This window comes from Sturnus vulgaris, chromosome 1, assembly GCF_052056855.1.
Source record: "Sturnus vulgaris isolate bStuVul1 chromosome 1, bStuVul1.hap1, whole genome shotgun sequence".
Lineage (NCBI taxonomy): Eukaryota > Metazoa > Chordata > Aves > Passeriformes > Sturnidae > Sturnus > Sturnus vulgaris.
Window position 1 is genome coordinate 67,667,088 of NC_142243.1, and position 13,857 is coordinate 67,680,944.

The 13,857-nt window shown below is 41.7% G+C and overlaps 1 protein-coding gene across 5 annotated transcripts in view; it reads right to left on the minus strand.

Annotated features, from left to right (window-relative positions):
• Positions 1–13,160, minus strand: part of RANBP9 (RAN binding protein 9) — a 38,676-nt gene extending 25,516 nt beyond the window's left edge. For all 5 annotated transcript variants that reach the window (XM_088168956.1, XM_088168951.1, XM_088168947.1 and 2 more), the window contains exons 1-2: positions 12,689–13,160; positions 4,251–4,362 (exon numbers count right to left, since the gene is read on the minus strand). In XM_088168956.1, the coding sequence (XP_088025082.1) occupies positions 4,251–4,362; positions 12,689–13,145 (569 nt within the window). In that variant the 5' untranslated portion in view covers positions 13,146–13,160. The remainder of the gene's footprint in view (positions 1–4,250; positions 4,363–12,688) is intronic.
• Positions 13,161–13,857: the final 697 nt, after the last annotated feature.

Consider the following 13,857-nt stretch of genomic DNA (forward strand, 5'->3'; position numbering starts at 1 on the left):
CCTACCACTCCCAAACCTTGTTTTCACTCTTCTTTAAAAAAAAAATCGGAAGTGTTCCAGGCCAGGTTGGATTGAGGGTTGAGTGACCCAGTCTAGCAGGAGGTGTCCCTGCCCTTGGTGGTGCGGTTGGAACTGGATGATCTTTAAGGCCCCTTCCAACCCAAATTGTTCTGTGATTTTGCATTTTAAGCATACATCTTCCTCAGCTGCTCTAAAAGCACTGAAGACTGTCTAGAAGAACATGGCATTAGTATCATTTGCCCATTCTAATTAATTGTATTTACAAATCAGGGATAAAAGTATTCTTCCCAGAAGTTCATTTTCCCTGGGAAAGAAACAGGTCTCTCCCGGTGAAAGACTGAAAAAGCCAAAAGGCCGTATTTAAACTAAAATTAATGAGTATAAGCTAGTACTGTAACCAAAAGTAGCATTCCCAGTCCCCTTGTTCCAGATTGTGCTTTCTGCTCCTAGTTTCACCCTCTTTTGCTGCCATAGGTACTCATGAAACAATACAAACAGCCATACTGGGAAACAAAACTGAATGAAAATGAACTGACTTTGGAGGTCAGCTTTTGGAAAATGAGTTATCCAATCAGGTTTACCATGAAGCTGACACAAACAGTCACAAACCAGGAAAAGTGACATGAACTCAGTGAGTGTTCAGAGACTACTTCTTCTCATGGCCAAATTTTTTATTTATTTTTTAAGTTAAGTGGACATTTCAACAGAAATGCAGACATAACTTACTGGTAGTTAATAGTCCCCTTCCTACCATGCTTTCTAATCATCACCTTGGTACTGTTCCCCATACACCCATTACCCTTCTACTGTTACTGTCTCCAATCACTCACATAAGCATCCACAATGTTCCACATGAGCCAAACAAAGCAAAGCAAAAGAGTCTAAAAGGAGAATATATATAAATAGAGACTGTTAGGCTACAAAAGACAACATGAAACTAAGAAAGAAAACTGAAGAAATAAAGAACAACAGGAAATACTTACAAAGCAATATGACAGTTGGTTAGAACTTTCAGCAGGAATTCAAAAATATCTACGATAATTATTTCATGTATCTGTACTGCAGCAGCACATTAGGACTCCTTGTGTCAAACACTCTACAAATATTAAGACAGATTTTGTTTGAATGATATTTCAACCTTACTACTTTTACTCAACTCTCACTTCCCTTTTTCTCATCCACTACCACCAGTTACTGTTCCTATCACACCACATGGAGGTATCAAAAAGCAACTTGGCTGTTCATTTGCTCTGCAACACCAATTTTCTTATCCAGTTCTTCCTTCCTAGTAATCCTTTTTTTTTTTTTTTCACACTTTCTTCAGTGTGTTCATAATGCTCTCCACGTTGGTCACAAACTTCTGCAGAATTAACATATTACACACCTTCAAATTTCTATTCAAGCCAGTTACCCACCTAGAGATGTTAAAGAATTTAATTATCTAGGTCATTAGAGTGACAAAACCAATGCTGTGCTCAAACACAGCCACAAGAAGCCATACTATATCCACAACCTAAACAAAAAGCTGTGCTTCGGAGAAGAGTAATTTTTGCCCTGCTACTTTCAGATATGAAAGATCAGATTCCAGGAGAAGCACTTTCAAGTGCTACAGTAGCATGAAAAATGGTTTTCCTACAGCAGGTTTTTAGTAAAAGTTTTTTGATTATTTCAGGTAAGTCATGCTAAGTAGAGCACACAAGCAAGACTGCTGTTAGACATACTCCTTTAATACAGTACATGGACTAAATTAAGCTGAGTTTATCTAAAAAAAAAAAAAAAAAAAAGTTGTAAAGGCTACTACCAAAGGCAACTCCAAACAAACACCACTAAATTATCCACTGACATTTATGAAAGTTGGAAGCTGTACTTCAGCTTACAGATAGATATCTCAGTTGCCTCGGGTAGTCTAGGATTTACTTTAAACAGTACTATAAAATATAGCTCTACTGCTTCCACAGCCAGGCTCAGACCTTGAGAACACATGATTTTGCAAGTAAGGCATTTTAACTAATTGACCCTACATGACGGTCTTCTACAGACATGGTCCTCCTGAAATCTGTTCCCATTACTAGATGATAAAAACAAAAAAATTGTAAAAATGTACCTGGAGCAACCCAGGTGAAACACAACAGGCAGTGAAAAAGAACTAATAAATCCAAACAGACACAAACTGGTTTCTATTTCCCTGCATTAAAATCCCCAGTTCACTTATTACAGAAAAATTTATTAGTTTGAATGCAAGATAACTGAACTGAAAGAGATTCATCCTGCATCTTATCAAAGACCTCCTGGACCTGAGAACAGGGTTTAGAGATACACATTTAACATCCAGTGAGGTGCCACATGTTGACTCCTGGTCTTTATCAGCCAAGCTACATTTGGCTTTAGCTGTGTGTACAGTATTTCCCAGCTACCATACAATCTTATACGATGAAAAAAATTAGTATCTCAGCTCATTATGCATCTAATGTTTCATAAAGTGACACTAAATTAAGGTCACAAAGCTGAAGCAAGAATGAGGCAGTATTAACTGAAAAAAGTACCCTTCTATTTTTTATACAATCTCAGCAGGCAACTTCACAAGTCACAGCTATGTACATCTCACAAGTAACCATTTAAATACAAAACCTTGAAAAACTTTCCTCTGATGTTTTCCCACTTTTTCAGGATTGTCTTGAGTGGTTCACTGAATTTGAAATTACTAAAATTCAACATGAAGTACCCAAGGGGAAGTGTTAGAAGAGCTATGTAAAATGGCACACTCACATATGTGGACACTTTATGAAATCCATCACTTAAAAAAAGCTACCTTCCAAACTAAGTAGACAGAAACCTATTTCAAGAAGAGACACACCACTAGCAATTCATAGTAATAATCTCTCCTTAACCCACAGCAGCAGAATTTTTTTTTTAAATGTTCCTAAAATACAAAAAAAACAAAAACAAAAAACCAAGAAACCCACACACATCCCCTCAAAAAATAAAGGTGTTCCTAAAATCAGTAGCAGAATGTTACTTGAAAAACTAATTTCTACCACCTCAATTTAATAATAATTAGGTTTTCACAGTGTAACAAAAGCAGCTACAGATGTACATTTTTCATAGCAAAGAACTCTCTCAGGGAAAACTTTTGAGAACAGAAATAACAACAAACTCATAAATGTCCCTACAAAGCTGCAGCCCTACTGAGAGGCTATTTTTTCAAAACATCATCATGCAATACTATAAGGAAAACAAAGAAGTCTGAATACTGTTTCTGACTTACAGAAGGCTGACAGGACTTTGGGAAAATGAAAGAAACAAACTGCAGCAAGACAAAGAAAAGACAAAGGTACTGATTTTCATCCATAATTCTTTTCTCTCAAGAATTATTTTCACAACAGGGCATAAGCAGCTGCAACGTGCTTTTACAGTACCTGGAACAGGGACAGCCAGTCCTGACTAGAACCTTGAAGCAGAACCAGAGAATGTACTACAGCACATTAGAAAGCAGTCATACAGTGTATCAGAATTAACACACATCCTCTACCAAAAGCAGTGAAAGATGAAAAGGAATTAAAGTGCTCTAGCAAAGATTTCATTAGCACTTGAAGACTTTCCCAGGTGAGATTCTATCTGCCTCAGCAGACTTAAAAGCATGTATCACTAGTGCTTCGACAGATTTGTAATTCAGATGGATTATGGGAAGCAGCAGCTTCTTACTCATCAATTCTTGTTCTTTCCATTGGGTGACAAATTCCCAGGCACTTATTCAGAATATTCCCCTTTATTCTTATAACTGTTCATCAACAAGTAGTCTTAACAGTAACAACTTTCTGTTTCAAAATTGGTGTGACATCCATGAAAAGATCACTCTGAGGAAATAAGCTGATCTGCTACACACCCTAAGAATTACACCAAAGTCTGTAAATCCATATAGCCAAAGCCCAACACCTTTAAAGCTAACAGCAGGGTCAAACTGGTCATTCAAGCCCTAACTTTTTTGTCAAGAAAAAACAAGATCATGTTTTGGTATTTATTGTGTACACTGATTTGTGGACAATAAATACCACAATCAACTCTCTTAAAAAAATCAGATGTAAGAGTGCAACTTCTCAAGAATAACGAATCAAGCTATATGAAGTGGTAAAATATGAAAATAAGTTTTGATACCAAAGACATCTGTAGACTGAAAGACGATGTGAGGCAGTATTTCAAGAAATAATTAATTAATAATGCACTCTGCTTACCCATCTCTTCCCTTACTGACAATTTTAACTTCAAAATAGTATATGCCACAGGCTGCAGGTATAGGATGTGTAGCTCGAACAGAAGCAGCATCTTTTGGAGTTTTTCCATGACCTGAAAAACAAGAGTATTCAAAATACACAAAAAACAGGTTAACTGCAGAAGGTGACTCCAAGGTATGCATGCCAATTACTCAAAACAAAACGCTTATGCAATGAGCAAACAATATACAATATTCTAATCAACTTATTTTTATGCTGGAGTATTTTGTTTCAACATTACATTTGCATTGCAAGCACATGTATAACAACGAAGGATGCAAAAAGAAATCCTGGATATAGTAATCCAAAAAGGTCCTACAATTATTTGAAGGGAAACCAGGAAAAAGTTTCATCATTCTATGTAACACAATTGACAAAAGGCCACCTGTGTTTGAAAGAACTGTATGATTTCTCAAAAGCACAGGGACTATTCATTTTTATAGATTGAAAACATGACATAAGAGTTTCATCTAATGCTTAGCTCTTCTGAATCTACAAGTCACTGAAGACACTTCAATTCTAAAGTTCTCCAGAATAAACATCAGTCATTATACAGAACGTACTACTCATAATTAATTTCCACGTTCCAAATGTTGTTTCAGGACAGCATGAAGCCTTACAGCCTCCAACTGAGCTCATGCAGCTGCTGCTCCTTTTTCTTATTAGGCTCACTATACATTAGCTCTGCCACAATAACGGCCAATTCCAGCTCTTGTCTACTCTCAGGATTTTCAATCTAAACCCCAAAACCACATGCACTCTACTAAAACTAACCTTCTGAATGTGTCATCCTCTTCACAGACCTTTCCAAAGGCAACCTGGAAGCAGGCTTTTGACCAGATGACTTGTTTTAGCAACAACCTGCTCAAGCAAGCCACAGTGTCTCCCAGGTACACCCAAATTCCTCAACTTTTGTGTGGCAGTCATGCATGGGGCCACTGGATATGGCTTAAAAAAATTTAACAGACAAGACGGAAAGTATACTCAAGAGGTAAGGTGTTTCAGTAAGATGGAAACCAGGAACAGACTGCCACTGCCGTAAGCATAATTCACGCAGATCCCATGTCTACTCTTCATGTGGATTTGTAGTATGACAAAAGGAGCTGCCTGTTTTGAGTGTGCTGTACAAATCACTTGTGCTACAGCACTCCAGATGTCATTTCCAGTCCAGACAGAGAGGCCTACTGCACCTGCATAGCAATTGATCTGCATATGCAAAAATCCCACAACCAAACACACTTCATCCAGAGGCATTAACGCTGGCACATTACTGCTCAGGCTCAGATTAACTCTCAGGTACAGCAAGTCAGGTCACACAGCAAAGAAGAAACTGCAGGAGAATGACAGCGTAGGCAGGCAGAAAGATCAGGCCCAGCTGGCCCACAGTACAAAACCTCTTAGGGCAGAGGGTCAGGGACTGACCTGTACAGAACCTCTGAGCTCAGTGCTCCCTTATGCAAATATCCATAGAACTGTCAGCGCTTATCAGCCTGTAGAGCCAGCACCCAGCAGCTCCTAACCAATGGCACATGCTCAGCCAGGGAGAACTCTCACCACGGCAGAACCAGCAATCAAAACTTTTCTAGCACATAACAAATTCTTCATCCGCTGACATTAGGTTTAACCTACCATGTTTTCTGTGATGTTAATGGCTCACCCCAGTGTGCTACTACCTAAAGACAAGTGGCCAACCACCTTACTTTTCTGAGTGCAATTACACTGCTCACTTCAGTGTGTTGCTAGTACTACTAAATATTTTGTATAGAGATCCTTCGATCACTTCACAGGTTTGACAATGTTAAGCTTGCTGCCTACTTTTTGCATGTTGATTTCTGATATAATCACATGAGGAAAAACAGTAATTTACTCCTCCATACACAATATGTTTTATTGTTCACTACTTTTAAGTTATTTCCTCAGCCTGTGACAACCAGCTGAATAACCAAGTACATAATCTTAGAGCTTCCATGGGTTTACTTGGTTTTCAAATGCTGGTACATCACTATTTAGCTATTACAGACTATTATGCCGAAGTATGTAGAAATCCTTCAGCTAAATGGGCAGAACACTGAACTCCCATAAGTTCAAAGAAGTCTGATTAAACAATGCACTGGATGAAGGAAAAATACTTTCTTTTTAAATGTCTTTAGGTTTTTACTTTAAAATAGACTGCAAAGAAGTTCCCTTGGTTACTCTATGCACTTGACAATCTGTGTAGTTTCAGTCTGAGTCATTCTCCTTATTTGGGAAAGTCTTCCACATAGAAAAGACTAAAGCAGTAGGAACCAGCCAAATATTACCGAAAATGTAAATCTATTACCCAGCAGACTTAGCTTTGTGAAATCACAATCTAAGTGTTTGGAAACAACACCTATTTAAGGTATTCTTAGCACCTCTTCCTGAAACTCCTCTTCTCCATCTCCTCCCCAGTCCAGGCGTTTATTTGCAAGGACATACCAGGAACCAGGATTGATTAGCTGATCGGGGTTTAAGAAACCTAACAGATTTTTTTAAGCAGCAGATCAGTTCCCTGATCTAGTTCACAACACAGTCACACACAGCTGTCACACTGCAAATAAGAGGTCAACATAGGGGCAGGAGTAACAGGATACCTTACCAGTATTGCCAAACACTTCATGTGGTGAAGCAACACGCTTGGGGAAGTCAGTGCCCAAAACTACTTTCATCCCATTAAAACAGAAGACATCCTAAATTTAGAACTGCTGTCCTTTTAACATAATCTCCTATGAATCCCATTTTACTGCTTGAGCATATTGCTTTTATTTGTACTTACATACAATTAATACATCTAAGAGAAGGCTAAACATCATCCAGTTAACTACCTTCCAATATTTCAAGTATCTCTACACTGTCTAAACGTGGTAGTTGAGTCTTTCAGTACCACCAGCTTACACTGAATTATATGGTCATGAGATTCTTGTTTATCAGCCTGCTTTACAACAAGAAAGAGGCTCTTGACTGAACAGTTAGCTGAACTGCAAAACTTCTTACCAAAGGATACTACAGATGTTACTGTTTAAGAGGACGCTGGGCAAGCTTCTAGAACAGCAGTTAACTGAGACACCACCTTGAGTTCAGAATGTCCTTCAGCCTAAAATGGCTGGAAGCTGAGAGGGGAAACACACATACATCGTTTATGCCCAACATGTTTTTAGATTTTTTTCTCAGCAATTACGACCACTGTCACCAATGGGACTCCAGAGCTGAGTGGCCCATTAGCTTGACATCTTATACTGCTGACACGTTCTTTGATAACCTGAATCCTCACTTCCTTGCTTGTGAATAAAGAAGAACTTTGACACCCAACTCTGAACTTCAGAATCGGAGGATCCAAACACCTGAAGTAGATCACACCGACATTGCCCAACGTTTCCTCAAAACAGACCCTTTTCACAGTCACAAGATACAGGTTGAGTATGTAAAAGAAAACTTTTGAAGTATGTAATATTTAACACTAAAGATTTTCAGCATTAAAAAGAGAACTCTGCAAACAGATGCACTGGGGGCAGAGAAGGGAAAACACATCCACGAATCTTCAACTTTACACTGTAAGCCGAACCATAGGTAAGTTCAATTACTAGAACTGTTTTCACTTGGACTTTCATTAGAAGTGTTTGACAACCACGACTTGACCATGCTTTATTTCATTTTTTAAGTATTCATACTAATGATTTTTAACACGAGTAGTATCACAACTCCTTAAGCAAAATAATTTAAATTTAAATTCTACTTGAAAAAAAAGCTAATTCAGATAAAAACATGTTCAAAGAAGCCATCTCTGCTTTCAAAAACTATAATCTTTGAACCTAAAACTACGTGTATAATGCATATACACCAAATAGTCCAAAAGAAGTCTAAGGGAATGCTTACCTAGACCAAAGTAAGCATGTTTATCCAGTTTAAATCCTTAAATGAAGTTTACATAAGCTGAACTGCAGTTATTTCCAACAGGTGGTTCGATGACTTGCTCACACTGCCAAAAATAAAATAATCAAAGCCTAATCTTCTGTTGAATTCATTAGGAAAGTTTCACTGAGACAAGAATGGAACAGGCTGCCCAGGGAAGTGGTTGAGTCACCATCCCTGGAGGTATTTACAAAACCTGTAGATGTGGCACTTGGGGACATGGTTTAGTCGAGGACTCAGCAGTACTGAGTCTGTGGTGGGACTCTGTGTTCCTGGAGCTCTTTTGCAAACTAAATGATTCTATAATTCTAAGAAAAAAAATCAAATCAAAAGACACAAATTACTAATTTTACTTTAACTTCTTCCCCAGTTAAAAAAAACAAAAACGCAAGACATCGCAGAACTACAAGGCTGTCCAAAACAGGCAAACTGTACTGAATGTACCCTGAGTGTTTCCTGCCAGAAAAATTGACACCATCCCTGTAACATTGAGTGACAACACAGAACTATTAGTATAGAATCCTCTTCGTTTTCCAACAGAAAATGGAATGCATAGTTTGCACTGAAAAATAGTTTATTTTTGGTTTTTTGTTTTGCACTGCAGACAGTTCAAAGGCAACTGCACTGTAAATAAATGTCTGGCTAAGATTCCCTGGCCTGTGATACATTAGAAAAAGTTCACGCAATGGCAGCTTGCTCAAAATTGCATAACTTTCCTCAGCTTTTTTGGACAACTGTCACAAGACTAATTTAAGTTTCTATAGGAGTTTCCATGATTTCCAAAATCACAAGTGATTTTTTCTGTTTACCTAATTCTGTATATAGTTTTCTTCCGTGGTTACAAATCTGCACTGTGTCTGTTTTTATCTCCTTACACTACACAGTACAGATCACTATTTGCTGGAAACCTAACTTGTCTGTCTAGTGGCCCTTTCACATCACATACAGCATTTATGAATTCCATTTTTCAACAGGATCCATGTGGTAATTCTGAATATTACAGAAACAATTAAGAACATTTTAGAAATATGTAGGAATATTTTAAAAGATGTCTTGCCTTACTAGCTACATAATTTTATGGAGTAACTGCTTTATATGCAGCATGCACTTATGCTTTCTTTACCACTTACCTATAGCTCAGAGCTTTAAAAACTATAATTAAGTGAAATTACATCAGTTTTTTTCCTGATAAAGTTCTTCATTGTCTCCTTTACAAAGATACACAGCAAAAAGGTAGTAAGACGGTGTTAGCTTTCTATCAGCTTACACAGCTAACTGGCAGCAACTCAAAAATGTATCTCTGTCCATATGAAAAACAAAAATATTCTAGGTATAGCCTTTCAGATATTTACAGTATCATTGAAGCCATTGTCTATGTATTTCATAACAAGATATTGACAAAGCTATTCAACCTGCTAAACAAAAATACCTCCCCATGTAAGTTTTTCTCTCCAAGTAACACTGTAATTCTGAGAAATAGCACAAAACCCCCTGACTTTTGGGTTTTGTTGACCTTAACAAAATTCAAAGAGCTTTTATTCTGATGCTAGACTGTATTTCTTTTTTTAAACCTTCACCACTAGATCAATGCCTGTTTTTTTGACAGTTTTCATTTTTAAGTACTTTGTAGGATACTTGCAAAAATCTTCAGGTCCAGAAAGGCAGTACACAAAACATCCCAGCTGCAATGGATAGAAAGAGACATCTACAGCACTTCACATTTCTGTACAACTTATCCACTGGTAAGTAAGAAAATGAAAGGAATCTTCAGGAATTACATCAAGAGGACCATCACTCCTCTCACAAACCAATGAAACAAAACTATTACTGCTAGCAATACATCAGCACACTAAAATTATGAGGCTAACTATATGAAAAATAACTTTGAAAGCTTTTGCGCTGATTGCTCCTCTCCACTCATTTCTTCAGTAGCCTAAATGCATCCAAGGGGAAGGCAAAGCACTCTTGTTAACACTTTTGGTCTCCCATCAGTCACAAAACAGAAGGAAATTACTCCAGAAAAACAGTTCTATAGCCAGAAATCTACAAAGGCAAAAGAGAAAATTTAAGTTTACAGGGTATCTATACTACAGTAATAGAAAATAGGAAGAATTGCTTTAGGTTATTGGCTTCTTTGGACAGATCTATATCCTTGAGCATTTTGGTCAAGAATACAATAGTTCTTTATCCCTGCTCAATATATAATCCATATTTCCTTTCAACAAAAACATCCAACATGCTTCCACTACTACTTAGGTAATTTCAGAAGCACTGAAAGCACCAATATTACAAAATGAGATACTGTGAGCGCTTTTTGAGAACTGACTTGTAGAAATAGAATTTCACAGTGCTAAGCACATCCTTACTTTCTATCTTCCCTTACTCTCCTCATTGAACCTCCTCATTTTCTTCCATTTTGTTGTATTCTTAAGGCTGAAGGATCCAAGAGGGAGAAACGGCAGAAGATGTTTAGCATTTTTGCCCCCTGGTTCTCAGGTAGAAATGCTCTGATACCATTCACTGCTAAGCCCAGTTAGCAACTCCAGGTGCCAAGCTGGTGACATAAACATGGAGTTGGCCTAACAGCCATCTTCATTAAATTACCCAGAAGAAAAGATGGGCCACTTAAGGAGCCATTTACTCCCATCTGCACTTAGGAAAAAGAAAAGCACAGATGTGTTATATTGGCACCTCTCCTTTTCAGAGTCCTCTGGGCTAACCTAGGAACTCTTCAACCTTCAGCACTTATCATTATTTAAGAGCTAGAGTAAAGGTATTTCATTGTTATAACCTACTAACTGTGCTTTATGACTCCTGTAATTTCTTTGAGGTAATGATTTTCCTTAACAGCATGGCAAAGGAGGTGAGGAAAAATAGGGATAGCACAAGAAAAGCTTGAAAATATACTTCTGCAATAACAGTGAGAGATCAGAGAGGTTCGACCTCTAAATTCCAGCTCATGAGAAAAAGAAGTTGGCCAAAGCAAAACAAACCAGCAGAAAGACTTGATAGTCACTAAGCTATGATCATCTTAGAAGAAAAAAAAACAAACCTAAAACCAAACAACCCACTGCCACTAAGCACCAGAAAATACAAAATGTTTCTAAAAATACAAGGTCATAAAACACTGAACAAAAGCCAGGAAATTCAGAGTTGAGTATTAAATTACACATCCTTAAATCACTCAGTGCCTCCCAGAAACCTGCTCTATAGTCATCAAGCTCCTTTATTATCTTTGTACGGTGCACTAAACTTAGCATTTTTAACAGAGCACTTTACATGTAATAATAAAAACCTCTCTATTAAAAAAAAAGTCTCCCAGAGTACATTTAATCCTTTCATGGCAGCCAAATCCTGCCATGTGTTTGTGTTGCTGTTCTCCTCCGATTAAACAGTAACATGTTTATCGAGATTTCCCTTGAATTTCTCCACTGCAAACTCTGAGAAAGGGTAATTGCACGGTTGTTTTTTTCCCCTCCCACTACGTTCATTTGACTACAGACTGACAAAAGATCCAGTTCTTCACAGCCAACCCAGAAGTGGCTTTGAATCCACAACATTTCTACTTTAGGACTTTGGGCCTAGAACACCAGATGTGTCTGTGTTTTTTCAGGTCAGAGTGTAGGCTTATGTTTCCAGGTTTTATGACATTTTATAACAATCAACTCAAGTTTTTCTTCTAATGCCTCTCGCTGATATTATTTTTTAATACGAAAGCATACTCTGTTTTTTACCTTTTATTTGAAAATCTGTAACTTTAACTGTGAAACGTCTAGGAAGAAAGTTTTAGTCACCTTTATTAATGTAAGTCGTATGGTCGTTCCTTCCTTCAAATCACTCTGTACAATAGTTAGGCAAGACTATTACCAGTGACTTTAAAGTAATTTTTTTCACAGTTTAAAAATAAACCGTGTTTTTCTCAGTGCTCTCCCCTCCCGTCATTTCCGTGTTCAATAGCTTAACGCTTGCTGCTCTTAACTCCATTTAACCCTTGCTCTTCTCGAGAGGCGAGAAAAAAAAGGCAGCCACTTCTTTTTCTCGCTCATTACCATAAACAGGACACGTCATGCCGAGCGTCCTTTATTCTCCTGCCTCCGACCCAAACGTCCTGGCGATACCTGAATCCACGGAGGAAGTCTCGGAGTTTACATAATGCCCACTCCAGAATCATAAGGAGGCGGGGGCGGCCCCTTGTGTCCCCCCCCCTTTCCCCGCACGGCGACAGAAACGGGGAGGGGGGGGAGGGGACAAGAGAGAAAAATAAACCTGAAATATGGGAAAACAAGCCCCTTATCTCCACGCTGCGGGGGGAAATTTAGGGGATCGGAAAACAGGGAAGAAGGAGGGAGAGGAGCGTGTGTTATTTCCTGTTATTGTTACTCCTGTGCCCACTGCCCGACGGACGGGTCGGGCAGCCCCGGTCCCGGGGGGAGACAGGGGGTGTCGCGGCGGCCCGGGCCGCCCCTCCTCACCTTTGTAGTGCACCCGCAGGTTGTTCTGCGAGAGGCCGATGTAACTGAATTTGTCCTTCGGGCTCCAGGAGCGGGGCAGTGGCGTCTCCTGCTCGTCCACGGCCGGGTAGAGCCTCCTCAGTCGCCGCTTCAGCTCCTTCTCCTGCTCGTTCAGGGCCGGGTCTCCGTGCGGGAAGGGCGCCGGGGCGCTGGTGCCGCTCCCCGCCGGCAGGCCCAGCGCGGCGCCGGCACCGCCGCCCCCCGCGGCCGCGGGCCCGCTGCTGCCGGCCGTGGCGGCGGCGGGTGGCGGCGGCGCCGCGGTGGCCGGAGGCGGCGGCGGCGGGTGGAGCAAGAGAGCGGCGGCCGGAGCGGGGCCGGGGCTGGCGGCGGCGGAGGGGATCCCCGGCGCCGGCGGGGGAACGGCGGCCGCCACGGAGAGCTGCGGCGACGGCGGCTGTTGTTGCTGTTGCCCGGACATCCCGGCTCCGGCCTCCTCCTGCTCCTCCGCCGCCACCTCCCGCGGCGGTCGCGACTGTCACCGGACGGGCCCGGGGGCGGAGCGACGGGCAGGCCCGGGGCCGTGCGGAGCGCGGGTCACCCCCACAACCGGAGCGTCTCGGAAGAAGACGGGGGGCGGGGTGGGGGAGGGTTGGCGATGACGGCGGCCGGTGGAGGTGCCCGATGGGAGCGAGGGGCGTCGCGGGGCGCGGCGGGGCCGGGGGCGAGGCGGGCAGAGCGGCGGCGGCGGCGGCGCCGGGCGGAAGCGGGAGGCGGGCGGGGAGCGGGCGCCGCGGCGGCAGGGCTGGCTCGGCCCCCGGCCCCTCCTCCGGTCGGGGGCGCGCCTGGCGCGCACACGCTCCGTCCGGCCCCCGGCGCGCCCCCGCCGCCGCGCGCCCCCGCGTCAGCTGAGCCCGCGGCCCCGCCCCGCCTCCTCCCCGCGCTCGCGGCGGGGCGGGGTCTCCGCCCCTCGGCGGGCGCGAGGCGCGGAGTGAGGGGAGCGAGGCGGTGGAGGAGTAATGGCAGGGGATTGAACTGCGGCGCGGAAAAGGTCCCTTGGGTCTGGGGCTGGAGCGATCCCTACGGTCCGAGGCTCTTGTGGGGCTCTCTGGCATGACCTGGACCTGTCGCGGGCTTCTCGCCAGGAGGAAGTCTGAGCGGGCCCCCGAGTTTAGTGAGGAAAGGGACTCTGA